The sequence below is a fragment of the Convolutriloba macropyga genome, chromosome 2 (assembly GCF_964194025.1).
Source record: "Convolutriloba macropyga chromosome 2, txConMacr16.3, whole genome shotgun sequence".
In the NCBI taxonomy this organism is placed as follows: domain Eukaryota; kingdom Metazoa; phylum Xenacoelomorpha; order Acoela; family Convolutidae; genus Convolutriloba; species Convolutriloba macropyga.
This window is the reverse complement of record NC_134469.1, coordinates 85,367,732-85,394,488: the sequence shown is the minus strand read 5'-3', so window position 1 is coordinate 85,394,488 and position 26,757 is coordinate 85,367,732. Positions and strand designations below refer to the sequence as shown.

Here is a 26,757-nt window from a genome sequence, read left to right as displayed (position 1 = left end):
ACAACAAAACTTTTGTGCGTTTATGCAAGTATGAATGTAATAAATTTAAAATTGATTTACTCCTTATCTTTTCTGAAGTTTTCCCAGTACGACGGCGCTTATCGAAGTTTCACTGAGAACACGAGGTTTGAGGGCGCGGCATCCCCTCAGGCAGAGAACACAGCAGAAGTGCGAAGCTGATTTCGTTCGGATGTAGATTATAATGTCGGCGTATGGCTCTCCGCGTTTTTCGCTGATCTTGATTGCGAGTTGTTTCATAACGCTCGATGCTGATGACCCAGCACCCTCCGAGCAGGCAAAAACCATTGCGTTGAAGCTTTTGTGTACGGACTACGTAGCTGTATTCAGCCAGTGCCAGTAGTAAATGATGAAAACTTCGTCAAATGCTTTTGAAAAATCAATATCAAGGGAATAAACGTCTTGACCAAAGTCTAGTGACCTGTAAACAGCATTGGTAAACAGCCTCTAAATAAGCTAATAACTGCATTGTTTTAGATTTGTTTCTCCTACAACCAAACAGGTTGTCTGAGAGTTGGGGATTTGTTATATCATACAATTTAGGGATCAAGACACTTTTGAACGATAATAAGTTTGGTTTCCTACGCAGCTTATTGGTCCCGGAGGCTGCCTTATTATAAAACGTGAAATTAGTTTATTAATACTTGTAGTTTTGTTGTGCCGGAGGGAGGAATGGCCCCTGTTTATTACTGCGTTAACTCAACCCTTTGACGCTGCTGCTAGAGCCTAGCATTTTTCTGTAGTTTCTAGCGGTAAATTTAAAGCGCTGCTGTGATGTTACAAAATTTAACTTCAATTACAGTTGCACGAGGTCAAATGTTGTCTTTTTTGTATTTACAAAACTATATTTCAATTATGCGCTCCGGCGTATTTTGTACTAAATCTAACAAAGCTGCAAAAAATTTTTAATCTGTTTTGCTGGATCGTACTTGGGCTTCAAGAATAAAAAAAATCTTTAAGAGGAAAACTTGTTTTTGTCATCAATATACTGAGACGGTTAGATTTAGTTTTTTAGTCGTTGGTTAGCAACAACCATGGTTAAGTTCCACCTAATTGTAATGATAATTTTGATAATCTTTGAGCACTGTCGATGTTGGCCGTTCTCAATTTTTTTGGAAGCTATGTACATATATATATAAATATATATATATATATATATATATATATATATATATATATATATATATATAGATTTAAGTACGAAGATTTATATATATATATATATATATATATTCGTTTAGATAAAAATATATATCTACATAGATACATATATATATATATATATATATATATATATATATATATATAAATATATATATATATATGTATACATATTTGCATTTATATATAATTATATATATATATATATATATATATATATATATATATATATCTTTATGTATATATATAGATATTTATAAATGTATATATACGTATGTACACTCACACGCATAAATATATATATACATATTTAAAATACATATATATATATATATATATATATATATATATAAACGTATATTTATATTTATATATATATATATATATATATAATATTCATAATTCTGCATATATTTGTATATTTATATATATATATATATATATATATATACGTTGCGGAATTTTATGGGTCTCTAACAGCTTTGCATTACAAGAGAATAGATCAATGTCAGAATACCGGGAAATTTATGAGCATAAAATCTCTACACATTAGTAGACGCAAGCCACAACTGGTTACACTAGAAGAGTACAAGAGCAGGGAATTAACGCTGGTATAATTATTGAAGAAAGCAGGTTCTGTCAATAATTGCTTCGAATTGCCATGTGAGCAACGATAAATTGATCACGAAAACGAAAACCTCAATTTCAAAATTTGGAAAGAGAAAAACTCATTTTAACAGCTTTAAAGTTCTCTCCTTTTTTAATCGAATTAAGATGAAAACCTTTTGGCTTTTAAGAAAAATTCGAAAATGAAAATATGTATTTAAGACCCGTTACTATTCGTTTGAATAAATGTAAATATTTTAAAAGTTTTCAATTCCTGACGATGCCAATTTTTGCGAAAACGTACGAGTAATTTATCAATTCTATATAGAATTTTACATCAATTTGGTTGTTTCAGTACGATTGGTAATATGATCGGACCAGCTAAACTTTGATGAAAAGTGCATTCGAGAAATTTTACTGCTTTTAGACCTGAAGCATACATCTTCATACTCAAAAATCAAAACAGGATCAAAATAGTTATACTTATTTGTAAAAAGAGTCGTTGAGTTTTATCAGCATTTATGGGGAGATGATTTTATACTGACCTAGTGTGTGGATAAATAACTGCATTCTGAAGCCTTTTTAAATTATCTGAAGAGACATTCGTATCAGAATAATTAATAATAAAGCCTATCGTATTCAAAGGAGTCTGCAAAATCAACCATCAAAAAAAGCTAAAAAGAGTAATGGCCCAAAATTGATCCTTTTGGGATACCACTTTTTACATTGAAAACTGGTGACAAAATGTTATACAACAAAACTTTTGTGCGTTTATGCAAGTATGAATGTAATAATTTTAAAATTGAATTACTCCTTATCTTTTCTGAAGTTTTCACAGTACGACGGCGCTTACCAAAGTCTCACTGAGAACACGAGGTTTGAGGGCGCGACATCCCCTCAAGCAGAGATCACAGCCCATCAGAACTGCAAAGCTGATTTTCGTTCGGATGTAGCTTATAATGTCGGCGTATGGCTCTCCGCGTTTTTCGCTGATCTTGATTGCGAGTTGTTTCATAACGCGCGTTGCCGATGGCCCTGCACCGCCCAAGCAGGCAAAAACCAGTGCGTTGAAGCTGCTGTGTTCGCATTGTGTAGCTTTATTCAACCAGTAGTAAACGATGAAAACTTTGTCAAATGCTTTTGAAAAATCAATATCAAGGGAATAAACGTCTTGACCAAAACCTAGTGACCTGTAAACAGCATTGATAAACAGCTTCTAAATAAACTATCAGCTGCATTGTTGTTGATTTGTTTATCCTACAACCAAACAGACAGTCTGAGAGCTGGGGATTTGTAATATCATACAATTTAGGGATCAAAACATTTTTGAACGATAATAAGTTTGGTTTCCTACGCAGCTTATTAGTCCCAGAGGCTGCCTAGTTCTAAAACGAGAAATTAGTTTGATCATACCTGTAGTTTAGTTGTTCGGGAGGTAAGGCTGGACCCCATTTTTACAGCATTAATTCAAAAGTTTGACCCTGCCGCTAGAGCCTAGCGTATTGTTGTAATTTTTTTCTTTTTTTCTCAAATTATAAAAAGTACCGTGTACACAATCCGGCAACGATGGATGTAGGTCGGAACATAGGGGTTGATGAGTAGCACTTAGCCGGATGCTGCACTCCAAGCTGTTCCCCTCCAGACTGTGTAAAGACGGCCCAGTCACAAAAATAACTAACAACTGGAGAGGAAAACACCTATATATATATATATATATATATATATATATATATATATATATAAATAGCACACATAGGGAACTGGTAAGGGAGGATTAAAGTTACGATATCAAGGATTAAGCGAAGGAACAAAGTTAAGCATCCAAACACTCAGTGCAGCTTTTCCTCCTCCACAACGGTGCTAATTGAAGTCTCACTGAGAATACGAGGCTCGAGGCCGCGACATCCCCTCAAGCAGAGAATACAGCTCCTCAGAAGTGCGAAGCTGATTTTCGTTCGGATGTAGCTTATAGTGTCGGCGTACGGCTCTTCATAAGAATGAATCATTATTAAATGGAGCCAATGGACTTGAGAGTTCAATTGACTGCTCAAGACTTTTATGAAGATTTTTTTGGAAGGCGATGTTAAGCCCACCCATTCTGAGGGGGAGAGAAAAAAGTTCTCTTTCCTCTTGGATTTTTTTTGCCGACGATGTTGGGAATGACTCGGCCAAGCCGCTCCTCCACCTTGTCCAGAACCCCGACCATGGAGATTGTAGTACGCGAGAGGAAGCTCAACTTCTGTTGAACTCCCTTCGTCAAACATGCATAGGCATTCTGGGGAGAGGTGAGAGCAAATTGACCAAGTCTGTCAAAACTTTTTGTGTCTTTAATTTTGTGCATCTTTCGGGAAATTTTTATTGGCCTCAGAGCAACCGATAACTGATCCCAGGACTTGAGTACCCTGCGTGATTTCCACATGTGTGCCTGCAAACTCAGTTGACGCTTGGCACTCGCCTCCTGGCTTAATTATCAACTGACACTTCGATGGGTTGACAAGATATCCGTACTTGGGACCAAGCTGAGTGAGCTTGTCGAAGAATGTCCTGACATCATTGAACTTACCGACGACGCTATCATCATCAGCATACCATTTTTGTGTCAAGGAGTCATTGTGAAACCTTAATATTAGGTAAAGGAAACCAATTTGTCAAATTGAAATTACTTCCAATATTTAAAACAAACGTTTTCGAACTTTACGTTCATCGTCAGTTTAAAACTGTTCTACAAATTGTTAAAAGATAAAATGAATATGTATTTACATTTGTCTGAGACGAGAATTAAAACAATTCTAGGAACTATTCTACAAAATCAATCGAAAATTTCCTATATACAATATTAGCCTATTTACAACTCATATTCACATCTGTTATCAATACATTTAAAAACATTCCTATTCCGGATTTTTCGATTTTGGCCATGTTCTTGTATTTTTAGGGTTATTCGGAAACTGCCCTAACCATTAGTATCCCTCTTGTCGAGGTTTTGCAAATTTCGTTTTGTCATGCACAAAATGTTTTCTGCCCTATGTATTCTCATCCAGTCAAAATTATGAGTTGAACTAATATTTTAGCGTGAGTTCCCTCCCCCTATATTCATCGCGTGTGTTTAGTGCCGGCTTCAGCTTGCTTTATATATATATATATATAGCTTCGATAATCATTAGTTTTTCTACTGTCCGACAGGCGTCCAGAATTTCCCATTCAATGTCATTCGTGGCGCCACGACATTCAACCAGATGTTGACCCTCCTGTGAATCCTTCTTTTGATGTTCTGTTATCATTGTGGTAATATGCCGGCTTGTTTGCTCAACATAGATGGATCCGCATCCATTACATTTAATCTCATATACCACGTGGGATTTCAGGTCTCTATCGAAAGATGATCCTCTATCGAAGAAGATAGTTTCTAGCGGTAAATTTAAAGCGCTGCTGTGATGTTTCATAGTGAGGCTCATTGTACCGTACATTGGGTGAATCATACCCTTTTTTTATCTGATGTGCATATGCCTTTCCTGTTGACTAGTTTCAGAATGATTATTTATAGGAGATAAGATGCCGCCCGAGATGACTTGACTACTTTTTTCGGGAGGGTTTTTTTATTGACGTTCTTTTGTTTCTCCCATCTTTTCTACTGAAGTGGTTTCTCGAGATTGATGTGTGTTGGTGATATTTTGCGGTCGAATAGTATCAAAACTACTTGTTTTCAGTATTGAGTAATGGGAATTTCAAATTTGGCAAAACTGCTGGCTGAAAGAGCTCCCAGTGCAATTAAAGAAAATGAAATGAAGCTATACTTTGGGCGAAAGGTAAGAAGTTAGATCTTTCCCGTTTGTGCCCCCCCCCCCAACTTAGTGGGTGCATATTATTTACACCCCAAAGGCACGTGCCATATTTTTCAATGATCTAACGTTATGGTTTACGAAGTTGCACGCCTGCTATTATTCGACTTAGACAACTTGAAAACTTTCAAAGAAAATGCTTTATATGGATCTTCGGACCTAATATCAGTTATGGTGAGCTTTTCAGAAGACATAAAAGTCTTCATCTGTGCCATGAAATTGAACTTAAAGTTTGTACGCTTTTATTCAAATTTTTGTCCGGTCGGTATCTATAAATACTCAATTTATGTGAAGTTTCAAACAAACAAAAGTCAAAATATCTTCGAATTCGAGTGCACAAGATTAAGCAAGAGTCATGAAATCTCCATTTTTGTACGGCCTGCGGAAGTAATGGTTAAGTGACTCTGCTTGAAGTCACTGAGAACTTTTGGCGTTTATCGAGAACCGCAAAGGGGGGAATTTCGAAGTGAATTCTGCAGAGTCATTTAACCATGCTTAAAACGCTAACGTTTTAAAATGACGAAAGTCAACGAAATTCAACTTCTGGCTAAGTAGCAATTTCTGGCATTTTAACCTCTGGCACTGCACTTTCGGCATTTTAAAATGTGCACGTGTTTTATATCGACACAACTTTTTATATTGACACAAGATAATCTGGGGATTTGGAACGAAATATGAACGTGCGGAACGAAAATACTTACTCCAGAAGTCTTATCTTAATGATGTATGTTCTTTTGGACGGACAGAAAACGGAAAAGATCCAAGAAGTTATTTTTTGTTGCGCAAAACTTTGGATCAGCGCTCAATCATTTTAGCTTTTAGGCTCACTAAAGAATAAAAGGATGATAAAAACCATGTTCGTTAGCCATTTTTGTATGGCAGTGTTGCAATTAGGTACAGCCAGCTAGTCAGAGTAGAGTTTGCTTGCATATATGTGCGCCAATAATGCACTCCGTCTTCATTTTAATTTGAACCATTGTCAGTGAATGAATTAATCTAGGGAAGCAGTTTTTGTTCCATTTTTTCAAACTTTTTTCTTCAGTCAAAAATTCCTTTTTGTTTACGCATCGTAGAGAAAAAAGAAAGACACCATTTTGTAGCCCTCAGTATCTAGTTTTCATTTTTATGAAGTAATTACCAGAGATTTGGGAGAAGGAAACGGAATGATCGCTCGAGGGTGAGGGGTTCAGATCGGATTGATGATTTAATTGGGAGACAAACGGAAAATAAAGTAGTCAGTAACATTAAATGGAGTGTTTTCAATAATACATTAGTTCCGAGCCAAAACTAGTCAAATTAAACTATGTGACCGAAAGTTTTCAAAAAATGAATAATTTCGTTTCATTTTCTCAAAATTTTTTAAAAAACATTTCTATCAGTCTCTCTGCTTGTACGAATCGTTTTTTGTATCAAAAAATTTTGAAAACAACTAGAGGCAGAGTGCAGAAACTGTCGGATGTATTAAGAAGTTAAAAAATAATTGTTAGAAAATTTTGCTAAAAATTGCGGTTTTAAAAATGTTCATAATCAAAACTAAATATTAAATCTAACTTTAAAAACGTATGTGTAATGGTTGACAAGAAACGAAAGAACGGGTTAGCTCAAACATGAAAAAATGAGACGTCAAAAATGGCAATTTTTTGAAATAATTCGAAAAATCATTTTCGATTTTTGTGCCAATATTACTATTACCACAATACAATTGCCTCAAAATCTCTACATTTAGTAATTAGAAAAAAAATCAAGACACAATTGAACGGTGACGATAGTTTTGCAAAGATCATATGCGAAAAAGAAGATTTCTGAATTTCAAAATTGTTTGTGTGGCGAGGTTTGTCTGTGTCTGTGTGGGTGTATGCATGGGAATAGTTTTTATGTCCGATGCTAAGGCAGTGTGTATTTTTATTCTGACTGATAAAATGTTTGCGAGTTTTTGAAATTTTAATTGTGCCCTTAAGCTCATGAAACATCCTAAATGACAAAAAATTTCGAAAACCTTCAAAAGTTAATTAGATTTTCAATCTAAATTTTAGCACATCTGCTTAATGTTTGACAAAAAACGAAAGTTATGCTCAAACATCAAAAATTAAACGTCAAAAATGACAATTTTTCAAAATAATTAGAAAAATTCATTTCCGGTTTTAGTGTCAATTATACTATTACCGCGATACAGTTGCCTCAAAAATTCCACACCTAGTGATTAGAAAAACAATCAATACACAATTGATCGGTGACGTTTGTTTTGCAAAGGTCATATGCGAAAAAGAAAATTTCTGAATTTCCAGATTGTTTTTTGTGTGGCGAGTTTCGACTGTGTGTTTGTGTGCAAGGGCGCCTGAGTGAATGTATGCATGGGAGTGAGTTTTCAATGTGTGGGGTATTTTTGTAAGAGAAAGAGAAAGAGAGTTATTGTGGTTCCTTCAAATGTTGACACAAATAGGCGCAACAGAGAGAAAAACTGGCAGAAATCTTGGAAAAGTAGAAAAATTACCTAGAATTTGCTACAGACTGCCGTTTCAAATATGTCCGATGCGAGGGCAGTGCGTATTTTTAATCTCACTGATAAAATGTTTGAGAGGTTTTGAAAAATTAATTGTGCCCTTATGCTCATGAAACATCCTAAATCACAAAAAATTTCGAAAACCTTTAAAACTCATTTCAGATTTTGTCAATTTTACGATTGCCGATACAATTGTCTAAGAAAGTCAACACCTAGAAAGACACCATTTTGTAGCCCTCATTATCTAGCTTTCATTTTTGTAAAATAGTCACCAGAAGTCTGGAAGAAGTAAAAAGAACGATCGCCCGAGGGTGAGGGTTTCAGATGAGATTGAAATTTAAGATAGACACAAACGAAAAATAGCGTTGTTAGTAAAATTATATGGAGATTTTTCAATAATACATTAGCTCCGAGCCAAAATTTCAAAATTGTTTTTTTTTTGTGTGCCGAGGTTTGTGTTTGTGTGGGTGTATGCATAAGAGTGGTTTTTCAATGTTTGTGTTATTTATGTGAGAGAGAGAGACACGCACAGAGAGAGGAAGAGAGTTAGTCTGACAAAAATTGTTCCCATCAAATGTTGCAGAGACACAAATAGAGGCAGAGAGCAACACTGGCATAAATCTTGGAAAAGTGGAAAAATTCCCTAAAATTTGCTATTAATTTGTTTGCGAGGTTTTGAAATATTAATTGTGCCCCTAGGCTCATGAAACATCCTAAATGACAAAAAAAATCGAAAACCTTCAAAAAGTTCACTTCAGATTTTGTCAATTTTACGATTAGCGGTGCAATGGCCTACAAAAGTCAACACCTAGTCAGCGCCTAGAAAGACACCATTTTGTAGCCCTAAGTATCTAGTTTTCTTTTTTATGAAATAATTACCAGAACTTTGGAAGAGGAAAGAAGAACGTTCGCTCGAGGGTGAGGGGTTCAGATCGGATTGATTTTTTAAGATAGAGACAAATGAAAAATAAAATAGTTTGTAACATTAAATGGAGACTTTTCAATAAATACATTAGTTCCGAGCCAAAAAATGTGAAACTAAATCATGACCTAAACTTTCCAAAAAACGAATAATTTCGTTTTAATTTCTCAAAAGTTTGTTTAAAATCTATCCGTCTATCTATTTTCTGCAGGTTCAAAACTATTTTACGAACCGTTTTTCTGTGTTAAAAGATTTTTCAAAACAACGAGGCAGAGTGCAGAAACTGTCGGAAGTGTTAAAAAGTAAAAAATTAATTGTTAGGTTTGCAAATTGCGGTTTTCAAAGTTTCATGACTAAAACTGTTTATTAAATCTAACTTTAAAATTGTCTCCGTAATGTTTGACAAGAAACGAAAGAACGGATTAGCTCAAACATAAAATGAGACGTCAAAAATGGCATTTTTTCGAAATAATTTGAAAAGTTCATTTTCGATTTTTGTGTCAATTTTACTATTTCCGCAATACAATTGCTTTAAAAACTCTACACCTAGTTATAAGAAAAAAAACAAGACACAATTGAACGGTGACGATAGTTTTGCACAGATCGTATGCGAAAAAGGAGTCTTCTGAATTTCAAAATTAGTTTGTGTGGCGAGGTTCGACTGTGTTTGTGTGCAAGCGTGCATGAGTGAATGTTTGTATGGGAGTGAATTTTCAATGTGTGTGGAATTTGTTTGAGAGAAAGAGTGTTATTGTGAGAAAAATGGTTCCTTCAAATGTTGACACAAATAGGCGCAGACAGAGATTGAAACTGGCAAAAATCTTGGAAAAGTAAAAAATTATCTAAAATTTGCTACAGATTGCCGTTTTAAATATGTCCGATGCAAGGGCTGTGTGTATTTCTAATCTCACTGATAGAATGTTTGCGAGGTTTTGAAATATTAATTGTGCCCTTAAGCTCATGAAACATCCTAAATGACAAAAAATTTCGAAAACCTTCAAAAGTTCATATAAGATTTTCAGTCTAAATTTTAGCACATCTGCTTAATGTTTGACAAAAAACGAAAGAATGCATTATGCTCAAACATCAAAAATTAAACGTCAAAATTGACAATTTTTCAAATTATTTAGAAAAATTCATTTCCGGTTTTAGTGTCAATTATACTATTACCGCGATACAGTTGCCTCAAAAATTCCACACCTAGTGATTAGAAAAACAATCAATACACAATTGATCGGTGACGTTTGTTTTGCAAAGGTCATATGCGAAAAAGAAAATTTCTGAATTTCCAGATTGTTTTTTGTGTGGCGAGAATCGACTGTGTGTTTGTGTGCAAGGGCGCCTGAGTGAATGTATGCATGGGAGTGAGTTTTAATGCGTGGTATTTTTGTAAGAGAGAGAGAAAGAGTTATTGTGGTTCCTTCAAATGTTGACACAAATAGGGGCAACAGAGAGAAAAACTGGCAGAAATCTTAGAAAAGTAGAAAAATTACCTAGAATTTGCTACAGACTGCCGTTTTAAATATGTCCGATGCAAGGGCAGTGTGTATTTCTAATCTCACTGATAGAATGTTTGCGAGGTTTTGAAAAATTAATTGTGCCCTTATGCTCATGAAACATCCTTAATGACAAAAAATTTCGAAAACCTTCAAAAATTCAGTTCAGATTTTGTCAATTTTACGATTAGCGATACAATTGCCTACAGAAGTCAACACCTAGTCAGCACCTAAAAAGACACAATTTTGTAGCCCTCAGTATTTGGTTTTCTTATAAAATAATTACCGGAAATTTGGGAGACGAAAAGAGAACGATCGCTCGAGGGTGAGGGGTTCAGATCGGATTGATATTTTAAGATAAAGACAAACGAAAATTAAAGTAGTTAGTAACATTAAACGGAGACTGTTCATTAATACATAATTTCCGAGCCAAAAATGTCAAGTTAAACTATATGACCTTGAAATGTTTCCAAAAATGAATTATTTCGTTTTAGTTTCTCAAAAGTTTGTTTAAAATCTATCCGTCTATCTCTTTTCTGCAGGTTCAAAACTATTGTACGAACCGTTCTTCTGTGTCAAAACATTTTTTAAGAGTCAGAGTGCAGAAACTCAGAAGTGTTTAAAAGTGAAAAAAGTAGTTTTTTTATTTTTGCAAAAAATTGCGGTTTTTAAAATGTTCAGAACCAAAACTGTGTTGATTATTTCTAAATTTTAACAAATCTGCTTAATGTTTGACAAAAAGAATGCATTTTGCTCAAACATCAAAAAATTAAACGTCAAAAATGACAATTTTTTGAAATAATTCGAAAAATTCATTTTCGATTTTAGTGTCAATATTATTACCGCAATACAATTGCCTCAAAAACTCTACACCTAGTTATTAGAAAAAAAATCAAGACACAATTGAACGGTGACAAAAATGGTGATAGTTTTGCAAAGATCATATGCGAAAAGGAAAATTTCTGGATTTCAAAATTGTTTTTTTTTTGTGTCGAGGTTTGTGTGCGTGCGTGCCTGTGTGGGTGTATGCATGGGAGTCGTTTTTCAATATGTGTAGCATTTGTGTTAGAGAAGGAAAGAGAGTTAGTGTGACAAAAATGGTTCCTTCAAATGTTAGACACAAATAGGCATAAACAGAGAGCAAAACTTGCAGAAATCTTGGAAAAGTAGAAAAATTACCTAAAATTTGCACAGATTGCCGTTTTAATTATGTCCGATGCCAAGGCAGTGTGTATGTTTTGGATCTCGCTGTTAAAAATGTTTGAAGAGATTTTGAAAAATTTATTGTGCCCTTATACTCATAAAACATCCTAAATGACAAAAAATATCGAAAACCTTCAAAGTTCATTTCAGATTTTGTCAATTTTACGATTGCCGATACAATTGTCTACGAAAGTCAACACCTAGTCAGAACTTAGAAAGACCATTTTGTAGCCTTCATTGTCTAGTTTTTATTTTTGTAAATTAATTACCAGAAATCTGGAAGAAAAAAGAACGATCGCTCTAGGGTGAGGGGGTTCAGATGTGATTGAAATTCAAGATAGAGACAAACGAAAAATAACGTACTTAGTAACCTTGAATGGATTTTCTATTAGTCTTTCTTGGTTTTCTGCAGGTTCAAAACTAGTATACGAACCGTTATTATGTGTCAAAAAATTTTTGAAAGCAACTAGAAACAGAGTGCAGAATTTGACAGAATTAATAAAAAGTTGAAAAAAATAACTGTTATTTTTTTGAAAATTTTTTGCACAAATTGCGGTTTTAAAAATGTTCGGAACCAAAAATGTGTTTATTAGATCTAACTTTGAAAACGTCTGTGTAGTGTTCGACAAGAAACGAAAGAACGGGTTAGCTCAAGCATCAAAAAATGAGACGTCAAAAATGGCAATTTTTTGAAATAATTGGAAAAGTTCATTTACGATTTCTGTGTCAATATTACTATTACCGCAATGCAATTGCCTCAAAAACTCTACACCTAGTTATTAGAAAAAAATCAATCAAGACACAATTGAACGGTGACGAGAGTTTTGCAAAGATCAGATGCGAAAAAGAAACTTTCTGAATTTAAAAATTGTTTTTTGTGTGGCGAGATTTGTCTGTGTTTGTGTGGGTGTATGCATAGGAGTGTTTTTTCATTGTTTGTGGTATTTGTGTGAGATAGAGAGAGACACGCAGAGAGAGAGAGAGAGAGAGAGAGAGAGAGAGAGAGAGAGAGAGAGAGAGAGAGAGAGAGAGAGAGAGAGAGGAAGAGAGTTAGTCTGAGAAAAATTGTTCCCTCAAATGTTGCAGAGACACAAATAGAGGCAGAGAGCGAAACTGGCAGAAATCTTGGAAAAATGGAAAAATTACCTAAAATTTGCTATTACAATGTTTGCGAGGTTTTGAAATATGAATTGTGCCCCTAGGCTCATGAAACATCTTAAATGACAAAAAATTTCGAAAACCTTCAAAAGTTTACTTCAGATTTTGAGTCTAAATTTTAACACATCTGCTTAATGTTTTAATTGCTGACGTATTTTGAGTAATGATAACATGTGTTCGCGCGCTTGTGTAGGTGCATTCATTGGTGTACGTTTGTTATCTGTAAGTTATGTTTGTATGAGAGAGGGAAAAGAGATAGTTAGTGAGAGAGAGAGAGAGAGAGAGAGAGTGAGAATGAGTTAAATCAACTGGCAGACAAATAGAGGCAGAGCGCGAAAACTGGCAGAAAGAATAAAATTTTGAAGAATTAATTAATGAAACATCGAAGATAAATTAGTTCGAAAAACATCAAAAAGTTCGTTTTAGACGTTAGTGTCATGTTTAATATTGCTGATACAATTGATTCAAGATGTCCAAACTTATTTTTTGAGAAAATAGGACAAATTTTGAGCAAAGCTCGAATGCCAAAAGAATTAGGTGTGCGTTTTTATGATGTGTTTGTTCAGTCTGTAACTGAGAGAGAGAGAAAGTGTGAGAGGTAGTTCTTTAATTGTTAAGACAAATAGTCAAGAGTGCAAAAGCTGTCAGAAGAAATTGTTTATTCTATTTGCTACCGATTGCGGCTTCAAATGTCTCAATGTGTCAAAACTAAAACTGTTTTTAAATGCCGCTGATAACACTTCTGTGAGATATTTAAATTTTATATGTCTCATTGTGCTGATGAAATATCGAATTTGAAAAAATTCCCGAATAACTTCAAAAAGTTACGTTTCAAAATTTAGTGTCCAAGCAACAGTTTCCGATACAATCACCTAAAAAATCCACGCCTATTTTATGAAAAAGCAGAAGACCTAAATAAACAGTGACGAACCTTTTTACAAAAGTGACCAATTGACAAAAAAAATGAAAAAAACTCTTTTTGAACTCTTTTTTTTTGGAGTTGGGCTTTGCCTTTCAGGTTGTACTGCACCTATCTAGTACAGTTTGTTCTTTTGAAAAAGACGACATACTTCTTTGGTTCAAACCGTACAAATAATATTCTGCAATGCATTTAAGTTGCTTTTGGATACTCCAAACGGTTTCTCTGGCAGAAATCAAAAGCTTTTTGCAACCTTGACCTGTATGTTGTGACATTCGGAGCTACGCACTGACTCCTGCGAGCCGTCTTGTTGATCTATGGAAGCAGTTTTGTCCGATCGATATATTTGACATAGAAAACATAAGTGATTTAATTAGAAAGACCATTGAGCGTAGAGTTGTAAGTTACATTTTTTTCAAATTTGGTCTTTTTCGAGGAGTTATCTACGTTTAAAACTTGTTTGAACACTCGGCACTTCTAGCCATTATTTTTGAAAATTTAAATGTTCTTACCCAATTTAATGAATATTTGGGAATTTTTGGTTATCAATAAACCGGCGGCCCAACAGCAGGGCTGCTATCAGTCTCATTGGGGTTTCTTACAATCGAAAGAAATTAGAATGTATCCCGGGAGCCCTCTTTTTTTTAAAAAGATCTTCGTATTTTTGGATGTCAATGATAGCAGTGATTTCGGTAACGCTAGAATAGTAAGAGGAGCAAGTGTTTCAAAGCTCAAAAGTTATGTATTGCTAGAGAGAGAGAGAGAGAGAGGAAGAGAGTTAGTCTGAGAAAAATTGTTCCCTCAAATGTTGCAGAGACACAAATAGAGGCATAGAGCGAAACTGGCAGAAATCTTGGAAAAATGGAAAAATTACGTAAAATTTGCTATTACAATGTTTGCGAGGTTTTGAAATATGAATTGTGCCGAGGACAAATTTTGAGCAAAGCTCGAATGCCAAAAGAATTAGGTGTGCGTTTTTATGATGTGTTCTTTGGACATACTTCTTTGGTTCAAACCGTACAAATAATATTCTGCAATGCATTTAAGTTGCTTTTGGATACTCCAAACGGTTTCTCTGGCAGAAATCAAAAGCTTTTTGCAACCTTGACCTGTATGTTGTGACATTCGGAGCTACGCACTGACTCCTGCGAGCCGTCTTGTTGATCTATGGAAGCAGTTTTGTCCGATCGATATATTTGACATAGAAAACATAAGTGATTTAATTAGAAAGACCATTGAGCGTAGAGTTGTAAGTTACATTTTTTTCAAATTTGGTCTTTTTCAAGGAGTTATCTACGTTTAAAACTTGTTTGAACACTCGGCACTTCTAGCCATTATTTTTGAAAATTTAAATGTTCTTACCCAATTTAATGAATATTTGGGAATTTTTGGTTATCAATAAACCGGCGGCCCAATAGCAGGGCTGCTATCAGTCTCATTGGGGTTTCTTACAATCGAAAGAAATTAGAATGTATCCCGGGAGCCCTCTTTTTTTAAAAAGATCTTCGTATTTTTGGATGTCAATGATAGCAGTGATTTCGGTAACGCTAGAATAGTAAGAGGAGCAAGTGTTTCAAAGCTCAAAAGTTATGTATTGCTTTTAAGGCGGAGAGAAATTTTTGTTATAACATAAAACCTTATTCTAATTTTAACCTTATTATAAACTTTTTCAGGGAATTTTGTGCGTGGGTCACATTGACTGCTGTTACTGCCGTTTTTATTTTCTGTGAAGGTTTTAAAGCTAATAAATGTGTTCTAATGGTGCATAGATTCTATTGGCTCAATCGATCAAAGACCAAAAATGATGGCTCTGCTTCTGTGTTCTCATAGAATATTTGTTATTTTTTTAACAGTTTCTCATATTTGTCGGGAGTTTTGATGTCTATTCACTTAGTTGGCTTAAAGAAAGGTCTCCATGAAGGTCTAAAAGGCATTATTGATCCTATGTAATTTTTTCTTTGAACAGCTTCTTTAGTTTTATGATTTTGACACTAAATTTCCTAAAATCGTGAATTGACATCTGTGTACTTTTTTGATATTTCAGGTCTGGTCACTAAGGTTGACTAATAAGGGGATCGTTGCTCTCTAAGAAGGTCGTAGTCATTCTTTGAAAGTGTTTTTAGCCAATAGTTTTGAGGTCTGTCGATGTTTTCATGAATTTTTGTTTTGCCTCTTTTGTTATTCTTTTTAATTTCTTATCCTTAAATTCCTTGATGATAGGTAGAACTAGGTTTTTTACGAGGTATAAGTTGCTTAATATAATATTGTCAGTCGACAACAAAGGCTTATTGTGGCTTCGACACAATACATTTTTGGTTTTGCCTTTCTCTTTTGTTTTTTTTTTTGTATTATCACAAAGTCTCAGTAATGAAAGCAGCATTGGGCTTTCTAGGGAGCCATCACTAATCTTTTAGATAGTTCGTGGTCAATTATTTAGGCTTTTATGAGGTTAAGTTCGTTTGTCTCTTTAAATTATTTTTGTAGATTAATTGATTTTTGAATTTTTCTTTTTCAATCTTTTTTCATGTTTGTATATTAGTCGTAACAATGACAGCATGCAGCTGCTTTTTTGGAGAATAAAGTGCATATGTTCGGGGGTTGTAGTTGCATTAATTTTTGACTAGGATGCTGTTTTTTGTCTGCATTTGTTTTTGTTCCTGTCCTTTCTCGCGTTCCGTCTCAACAGGCTTCTAATGCAATCCTAGTGGCCCAGGGGTTTCAAATTACTGAATAAAACATCGAAGACTTTCGACAAATCAGCGATATTTCAATTCTTGCGTTCATCTGTTCGTTTTTACCCTTCTTGATAGGTTATTTTGTCGCTAAATGAAATTAAGAAACGATTCTTGCAGTTTTCAATTAATGAATTCTATAAAGTTGCTACTGATGTGAAACTGAGGTTACTTATTTTGATATGAGCTGACGTGTTAGTTAACCTTGATGCCAATAATTTGCAAAAAAACTAGTTTTGCGAAATGTCCGTTTTGTCCTTTTCGTTATTAATAGCCTTTTTATTTCTTGTTTCGTCAGGATTTTTTCACGACCATAAGACGTCACAATCACTTCAAATCTGCTTTGTGTTCCTTCCTTCATTCAATAAAGCATATCAACTGAATTGCGTGTGTGACGTCATTATTAACACTTAGTTGAGCGAGTTTTTTGTTCATTTGCATGATAAGGTTTTTGGTCTCACGTGACTTTCCTCTCTTAAAAATGACTTTCTGACTCATTGAAATTGACTTTTCTTTACTCATTGAAATTGACTTTTCTTTACTCTAAGAAATTGACTTTTCTTGACTCTCTCTTTACTCTAAATCCGAAAAGATAATGTCAAGGGAGTACGTGTCACTCTAATTGAAGGTTTTTTGTGAGCAGCAATGAGTTAAACAGATTCTTAATCAAAATTTAACATCTCAACAGTTAAACAAATGAAGTTTTTTTTTTAAAAAATTATTTTTATGAGACTGCAGATCGACAACGCTATTGCGACTTTTTTGGCAATCTTCTTCCTAGTTTTCTCGCCTAATTTTTTGGGAAAAATTTTTTTGGTGGTAAGGTGTATGAGTTTGCTCTATCAAATATTTTTTGTTTGGATAAATTGAACGAGTTTATTTTTTAGCGTTTATTTATATCTCATTTGATTTGCTTACTTTTAAAGGCTGACAGTACGCTTAAAAATGGTGAAAATACATGTTTTAATTTCTCTCATTGAGTTTTAGTTCGGGAACTGTGGTCGTTTCGTTTTCTAATCCATTAACTAAATTTCGTTGAAGTTTAAAGCTCTCCTGCAGAGTCTGTTCTCACGTTGTTTGTTGCCGCTGTTAGGCCAAGTGATTGATAAAATTTTCGAGCGTTTTTAATAAAATTTATATGAGATGCTGTTTCTAAACAGGAAACAGTGTGTTAGAAACAGGAAACAGTGTGTTAGAAACGGATTAGTTGAATCCGACTGGACAATTATAAATCATGGTGTTCCACAAGGTACTGTACTAGGACCACTAGTATTCATACTTTATGTAAATGACTTCGGTGAGGAAATAGGGAAAAGTTCGAATGTTTTACAATTTGCAGATGCCACAGCAATTTTATGTCATGAAAAAAATGAACAGTGTTTAGAAGCAAAGGCTAAAAAAATATTGATGGAAACTGAACAATATATGAAACAAGTTAACTCTAAATGAAGGGAAAACAGAAATAATGGTTTTCAAAAATGAGAAGTTACCAACTGCCAATTGCGTTGAATTTAATAGTCATTCATTGAAACCAACAGATGAAGTCAGATACTTAGGTGTTATTCTTGACAAAGAGTTGACATACCAAAAACAACTTAAGAATGTGATCAGTAAAATGGCTTTAGCTATCAGATCAATTTATTTGGTACGCAATCAAATACCTTTAAAGGTTCGAATAAATCTCTTAAGATCACTTGTTTTATCGCATTTAGAATTTAGTGCAATATTTTTCCAAAGTTTGCCGTCCTACTCAATTGACAGAATAAACAAACAAATTAGATGGGGCATAAAAGTTTGCTTTTTTCGAACAAAATATGACAGTGCTCATAAACTACTTCTTGAAAATAAAATACTTCCCGCAGAACTTCAAATAGCAAAAACTTCATTAAATAGACTTTTCGATATTGTCCAACAAACAAACATACAAGACCAAAAAAAATTCAGAGTAATCGGAGACGTTGAAATTAAAGTTAATAATCGTACATATGATTTTTCTATCACAACAAAGTGTAAATGAAAATGGAGTCAAAATTCAATTATAAGAAACTTTGTTCGGAAATGGAATAAACTTCCAAGAGCTCTAAGAAAGGAAAAATCAAAGAAAAAATTTAAAAAAGAATTAATGGAAGAGATGCAAAAAAGACACAAACGAGTTCCAATGGACAAAAAAATTGAAGGCTTTAAAAGTTTATTTTTATAAAATAATTCACGAGAACTAGAAACTGAACCTTAGTTTATTATTATTATTATGTTTAGTTATTCAAGGGAAAGATGTAGTATGTTTGATTTATAATATTACAACATGTAAGTTTAACCTTGGGGTTATTCGAATTTACATTTTTGAGATTTGAAAAAAAAAAATAAATTAAATAGGGGTATCCAGCAAGCTGGATAATCGTAAAACTGTTTCTTGAAGGACGTTAGTGTTCGAAGTTTTGTTTGAAACTAGGATAGAAGTTGAATGGAGATTCTGATTTTCTTTTGGGCAAAAATAGGCGAGGACTTGGCTAGATCGTTAATTCTCCAGAAATTGTTCTAAAGTTGATTTCATTTTTCAACTGAAAATGATAGTTATTTCAATATTAAATGAGAAAAAAAGAATGATATTGATCTCATTGGCATATATGTCTCTCTACAGAGGAAATTGTAATAATGTTGATTTCGTTTTTCAACTAAATGTGATACGGATTTCAATATTTAATAAGAAAAAAGAATGGTATTGACCTCACTGGTATATGTCTGTCCCAATTTGATATCATATCAGTTTTTAAATTACAAAGCTTTTTCTTATTTCGATCTCTTTTGGTAGATATTTAAGCCATGAATGTGGTTGAATGGAGGAGCAATATTTGCAAAAGCATGTTACCGAATCGCCTTGTTTGCTGTTTTTTTTTAAAGCCTATTTCATAGTTACGTTTGAATTTCTGTTATTTGTAGCCACATTCATGAAAGATACCTTGCTTTTGTGCGATGATCATAAATATGTGCACTTTTTCGTTCTCAAAAGTGGAAGTTGTTTTTGATTCAAAAAGATAAACAAAAGAGATTTCCGTCACAATCCGCAATATATTTCGGTCGGTTGTTCTACCGATAAGCACCCTAATATACAAAAGTTTATTTGAGTGCAGATTCAGCGTGGCATGGGCTCCTTTTATTAGGTTGCAATTGATGCTTCGATGAGCATCTACCAATTTCTGATTGCGGTGAGACAAGACGGGAATGTGTTGACTAACGAGGCAGGAGAGGTTACTTCGCATCTCATGGGCACATTCTATAGGACCATTCGAATGATCGAAAGTGGTCTGAAACCCATCTATGTGTTTGACGGGAAACCTCCAGAAATGAAAAGCAAAGAGCTCAGGTCAGTTTCAATAGCAATACAATTGCCTGGATAAGCTTTAATTTGAATTCCTTTTAGCCTTTCAGAAAATGAGTGACAGATATCCGTTACCCTGTCTGAGGGAGGGAGTGTAAACTCAATGTATAAACAAATTTAATGAGTTATAGTTTTACATTATTGAAGTCATCAATTTGGGCTGCATTGAGTTTCTTAATTAAATCTAAAATCGCTCCATGCAAGGATTCCACAAGATATGTTATAGAAAGAGTAAAGCTTCTTTTAATAATGGTGGTTGATCATTTCCTCGAGTATTGAAATTACTATCTCTAATGATTATTGGTATTGATACTAGCCGTTGTATCCCTTCATTAAAAACAGGAGTATGTCTAACTACCGAATGACATCAAAAATCTTTTGACTTTTTTTTAACCAAAATCCATTTATCTGTTTCTGTCGCCCAATCGGGGCTATGGGAATAAATGGCCTCTATTTTCGGGCAATCTGTGGGTATGTTTGAAGTTGTCAAGTTTCAACATTTGAATAATGATTCTTTGCTTAAAAACGTGGACTTAATTTCAACTGAGGATATCAAAAAGCGGATCTTTTCCGTTTGTGCCCCCAGGTTTAGTGGTTGCATATTACTTGCCACCCCAGTGTGGGCATAAACGGAAAAGATCCCAAACAGCTGATTTAGGACAATTGAAGAGCAAATTTTTCAAAAGAATGCTGAGATGAACTGTAGATAAACTGCCTCTAATGTAGTTCACCTTTTCCCGCCATATTGTGGGCTGTTTTCGTCCACATGGTAAATTGCCAGTAGGAAAATTTGGGGTGGTCTACCGCACACATTTAGGATCCCTCCCAGTCTCGAACTTTTTTCAAAGTATGTCACACCTTGAAGGTAAATGTATTTTACGCCTTGAAGTAGACTACCCCAAATTTTACTACTCTGGACTTTTCATTCATTTCTTTGTGCTCGAATACGCGACAATCATTCTTATACAATGTATGGAACTGCTAACAACTGTTTTTTTACAATCCAAAGAATTGGATTGTATTGGTGCTGTCTTTTTAATTAAGATTGGTGCTGTCTTTTTAACTATTTTAAAAATTAAGATGTTTCCACACATTTTTCAATGACTTTGATCTTTCAAAAAGTGATAAACAGGTAAGGCCCACTAGGCATTAAGTTTCATCAGAGACCCATAGCTGGTTTTAGTAGTCCTTCAAGTGATTTGAGTGGTGCAGCTGCTGGGAAGGCCTTAATTGAAGGTTAAAAGGTCATTTTTAGGTCATTTTAAGAGACCAAAATGATGCGTTCAACGTTTTTTGCGTCATTTTGCAAGTTTTTTTGTTTGATTAGTCTGGAATTGAAGTTTGCCAAAGTTGATAAAGGTCTCTTGTATTTAATTGCTCTAAAATGAAGTTTTTAGCAATTATATTAGTCCTGTCGATCTTTTTTTATGCGATTTTTCGCTTGACCGATTTTTCGTCTGACTCTTTTGACTTTTCGTCCTCAGAAACGAGATAAACAGGTAGCGTCGAACGGGCATTAAGTGCTCTTAGAGCCTTTCAGTTCTGTTTCAGCTCAAACTGTTTTGGAGACTTATACTTATGGTGTGAAGGGCGGTTCTTAGAGGTTGAGACACCCCACTCCCCCCCCCCCATGTTGACCCCCTCCACCCCCGCCATTGCCTCCACCCCCCACCGCGCTGTTGCCCCCCCATCAGCCCCCGGTGCACCCCCCCATGTGGCTAGCTACTGACGAAGCCAACAGCTCGCCGGTCGTTTGAGAGCAATTCGCCCGACGTTAGTCGGTTATGTTTATAATTCTTTTGACCGTTTGTTTTATGAGCTATATTATTAGGTACCGCAAACAAAAACTCTAACCACAGGTACCATTGAAATCATCTCCAGGGTTTGATGATAGGGTACTGCATAATTTTCAGTGGCAATGGAATGATTTTCAACAATTTTTAGCCATTTTTGATGAATTTTGCTATTTGTCTCCAGTTTTTTGAAATTTTTTGGCGCTTTTTGATTTTCTCAAGACCCCGGGGACAGAAAACCTCCTTTAGTGTCGGATAGTAGGTTACTGCTTAGCTTTTAGTGGCAATGGAATTGTTTTCAACATTTGAATATCTCGAAATTTGACAGTTTTCATAATATTTGCAATTTAAGTTTTCTTATTAATAGCCGCCCTCATCTTCTCAGCCGGGTATTATAGCGCTCCTATTTTTTTTACTTCGTCGAACTTTTTTTCGCTTTACCATTTTGCCGCTTTTTCGACATTTTGCGTGAAATCTTTTTGACTTCTCTAGGCTAGTTTCTCTCTTCTCTCATTCTGCTAGAAGTGAATTTGAACATCAGTTGCTCAGCAAAGCAACTGAGTCAGTATAAAAAATTGAGGTCAGAAATAGAAACGGGATAAACCCATAAAGTCCAATTTTAGATGCCCGCTATTTGAACATCGTTCCTATAAGTCTCAGTTACCATCTCATGCTTATTGGTATTGATAGCAGACCCTGTGGCCTCTCTAAGAAACAGAAGTATGTTCAACTACGAAATGCCATCAAAATAAATCGGACTTAAAAAAATGTTTTTGTACAAAAATCTTTTTTTCAATATCTTCTATTCTTTCAATCCCAATCATGCTTATTGGAATCAACGGCGGCTATTTTCCGGCAATCTGCCGGGTATGTTTTGCAATTTGTAGTGATTTGCAATTTTTTAAAATAAAACTTTCAAATTTTCTCAAGTTTCTTTGACAATATTTGTTTTTTTTTTAATTTCATCTCCAGAAGAACAGGCAACTTCCTCTAGGGTTTGATAATAGATTACTTCATTATTGCTAGAAACAAAAGAATGATTTGCAATATTTTAATATCACTTTTTTGCATTTTTTAATTTGTCTGGACATTGTTTTCATGATCCGTGTTTATCGATGTTTATGGGCCCGCCAAACTTTTTTAGGCTTAAAATTATGTTAGTGGATAGTTTCTGGAGATAATGCCATGGTTCTAAATATATTAATATCCCAAATTTTAGCAACATTTCATAATTTGAAATTTTTGTCAATTTTTTCTTTTTCTGAGGTTTTTTTCTTTAAGGGCCAATGAATATTTCCTAGGACTTTCAGATAATATTTTGGACGGATTCGAGAGACAAAAAAAGTGTTTTGAGCACATTAAAAGTGTGAAATTTGGAAACTTGCAGTAACTTTGGGAAAACTAAGGAAATTAGCAATGATTCTGTTCTTGATTAGTTTGTATTTCAGTTTCTGAAATTTTGAGACTGTTTGTCTTTTTGGCTTGCATTGTTCAATCGATGTGCTGGTCAGATACAGTTCTAAGTACTTCATTCATCTTTTTGGATTGCATTTCAGGACTTGTTTTTTTAAGATGTGTTCACACTTAAGCTGTCTATTTATCAGTACTGATTTTTGTGAATTCAAAGGAGTAAAGTGCGCAAACATGAGTAATATATAGTAATGGAATTGAAAAAAGTCATAGAGCACATTGAGTCAGAAAGTTTTAAGAGGCCGATTTTTTGACGGGACAGGCAGCTTTTTCGAGGCCTTCTTTATTTGTTGCTCTTTTTATTGCTGTTTTCCCATTCGGTCATCAATGGGCTCGATGTTCGGTCGTATTTTTTGTCTAACAATACATCGTTTTGCCTGATCAAATGTTTCACCGTGCATTTTGGATTTTCATGAGTTTGAAAACACGTTTCTTCAAAAATAATTATTGATTTTTTTTTAGTTGCCGGCATTCCTTTTTTTTGCAATTATGTTAATTCTTGTTATCATGATCGGCTTTAATGAGCGTTAGCTGTCCTTAAGATTCTACCGGACATTAATTTCAGCTATCAGTTTTAATGACTTTGAGAACACTTATTCTTTAAAATTACAAGTGATTTCCATATTTTGGCAAATGTGTTAATTGCTGCTATAATGAACGGGTTTAATGAGCCATTAGTAACCTGTAGATGACAAGGGACAATGATTTTAGCGATTATCTATCAGTTGTATTGACTTGGAGACAAGCACATATTTTCAAAATTTATGTGTGAATTTTTTGAATTTTGACTGCACGTTTTTTTAAATGTGTCAATGCCTGCTATTATGAATGGTATTAATGATCCCTAAATGTCCTTCAGATGATAATGGAAGAAATTTTTAGCAATCAGTATAATTTTTTTTACTTTGAACATTCATTTTTAGAAACTCCAAGTTACTTTTTTTTAACTTGACACGATTATCTTTGTTTTGTTAATTGTTTTAAATCCTGATATTATGAATGGTATCAATTAGAACTAAATTTTCGTAAATGATAGCGAACAATACTTTTTGCTGCAGCTATCTGTTCTATTGACTTCGAGGACACTTATTGTTAACAAATCCAGATGCTTTTTTTGAAGTCGCCCGCATGTCTTTGTTATGTCTAATGTTTTTAATTCGAGCTATTGTCAATGGTATTATTGGACCAAAGCTGTCCCGCAGTGTCCCAACGAACCTCAATTTTAATGTTTTTGACAACACCTCTAATTTTAATATTTTTGAAATGATTTTTTATAGCCATCATATCTTACGGTTATTGTATTTTGTTGTTTCTTCATGGTTTCAATGAATAAGTGGTACTTTTTATCTTACTTTGGGATGGTCAAGGATTTTTGTTTTATAAGGTCTTTGGTTTGTTATGGATTGTAATTTAGGACTAGTTCTGCTATGTTTTTTCATTGTTCTAGACACTTTTTTAAACAAGTTTCAGATGTTTTGAAGTTAAGCTTTAGTTTTAGATAGAGTTACTCATCGTTTTTTAATAGTTAATTGGTTAATTATCAGGCTTAATGTAATGCAACGCAGACTCTGTTAGCCAAGTCCAAAATATCTCTTTTTTCTGATATTATCAGCTTTTAATGTAAAACAACATCGAAAGTTAAGTGAAATGTATTTAAAGATATGCTGTGAAACTTTTTCGCCCAATGTTTTCTATTCTGGTTAAAATTATTAACTACTATTGAGATTGAGCCTATTTAAGTTTATCCAAGCGCTTTTCGAGGTACATAATTTGCAATTTTCCTAATTGTGTGTACGAAGAACTGTTGAAACAGGTTTTAGAATGCCAGATCTTAACAGCGCCAGATTTTAGAATGTCAGATCTTCCTTTATACATCGCTAGGTCTTAAAATGCTCAAACATGTAAAAACGTGCTTTATGTTTGAAATTAAGTGTACAGTTGTTACATACAGCTCCACTAAATCAGCACATGCCTGCCGAAGTTCCATAGATTTCAGAATCCGATTCTTTTTTAACTTCAATCGATCTTCTCCAGAGGTTATCCAACCATTGAAATTTTTCACCAGTCGGTTTCGCCAGTCAAAAATGGTTCATCAAAAGAGTTTCATCGGGAAAAGAAAAGAGCTGGTTGTTTGCAAAGCTGATTTTCATGTTTTTTGATACAATTATAGGATTTTCGGCTCCCCCAAAATCACCTAAGACCTGACCTCGAAAATGGTGATCAGCGTGCTGGCACTAGAGTGAGATTACAGTGTGGGTGTAACTATGAGAGCTAATTGGATGGGGGTATAGATCCTGAAAATAATATTTCTTTCGCCATCAAAAATTGTAATCACTTTTGCAAGTAAAATTTTTTCGACTGAATTTTCAGGACGTGTGTTTCAGTATCGTTTCTTGACTCCGCTAAAATCACTTCGGGCAACTATCACTTCGCGGTTCTCGGTTAATGCCAGAGTTTCTCAGTGACTTTATCAAGGTCCCGTAACCAATTTATATAATGAGAGGCACAGCAGAACACGGCCAAATCAAACTGGCGTCTGTCGTTCGAGAGCATTTCGTCGGACGTAATTAGTAATATTTTGACAATACGCTAAAATTGACCGTAGAAAGGAGTTGCAAACTGAAATTTTTAATTTGCCCTCAAACGAAGTTGGTCGGAATTATATTAGTCATATGGTCTTTTTTAATGCAATTTTTTGATTGACAGAATTTCATCTTACCCATTTGACTTCGCCCTCCAAAATTGAGTAAGAGGTGGCGCCCGTAGGGCATTAAGTGGCTGAGCAGCTCTCTTAGAGCCTTACTAGTCCCTAAGTATGCGATTCAGTGAAACTGCTTTGAGGAGACAGTTTCATAGTGTGAGATGGTGGTTCTTAATCTTAGAAGTATAACCCCCTCAGTCCCCCCCCCCACCCCTCAGTCAACCCCACGCCCCCGCAACTCCCCCGTCCACTCTCCTTCAACCTGGCAATTTGGACCCCTTCTCGGCAGCTCTCCGACAACCCCCCCCCCCCCCCCCGCAACTATGTTCAACACCCCATGCTAGCATGCCTTAGCCCCAGCTGGCTACTACCGACGCCAACCGCTCCGCGGTTGTTTGAGAGGAATTCGCCCGACGTTAGTCGGTCATGCTTAAAGTTCTTTCGTGATTTCAGCCAAGAAATAGGCCTACAGATTTTCTTTCGTAAGAATGTCCAAAAGAGAAAACAGGAAAGTGGGTAATTGCAATTGAAAGAGTTTGTTTACGGACAGTTTCCTTATGGAAGTAGAGATCATATATGCATGAGTGGAATATACAAATATTTCAGCATTTATTTTTGCATTTTCACTTGTAAACGTGCTTTTTATGCTAGCTGTACCAGAACGATGGGCTGGATATTTAAATTGCGTTTTTGTATTCAATCAGATGCATGTTCTATAAACCAATTGTGTACTCTTCCCTAAATTATTTAGGCGCTCAGAATTTTGTGCGTTTTCTTGAATGTTGATGTACTGTTCAATTTCCCCAGTTGCTCCAAACATATGCTATGTACGGTGCTCGGAATTAGAGCCGAACGGGTGCACA

General features: G+C 34.7%; 1 protein-coding gene across 1 annotated transcript in view; it reads left to right on the top strand.

The window, feature by feature from the left end:
• The window catches only part of LOC142334806 (flap endonuclease 1-like), a 247,310-nt gene that overhangs the window by 195,248 nt on the left and 25,305 nt on the right, over nucleotides 1–26,757 (top strand). Inside the window, exons 2-3 of the mRNA XM_075383126.1 lie at nucleotides 5,491–5,591; nucleotides 19,713–19,915. Coding sequence (XP_075239241.1) covers nucleotides 5,502–5,591; nucleotides 19,713–19,915 — 293 coding nt within the window. The 5' untranslated portion in view covers nucleotides 5,491–5,501. The remainder of the gene's footprint in view (nucleotides 1–5,490; nucleotides 5,592–19,712; nucleotides 19,916–26,757) is intronic.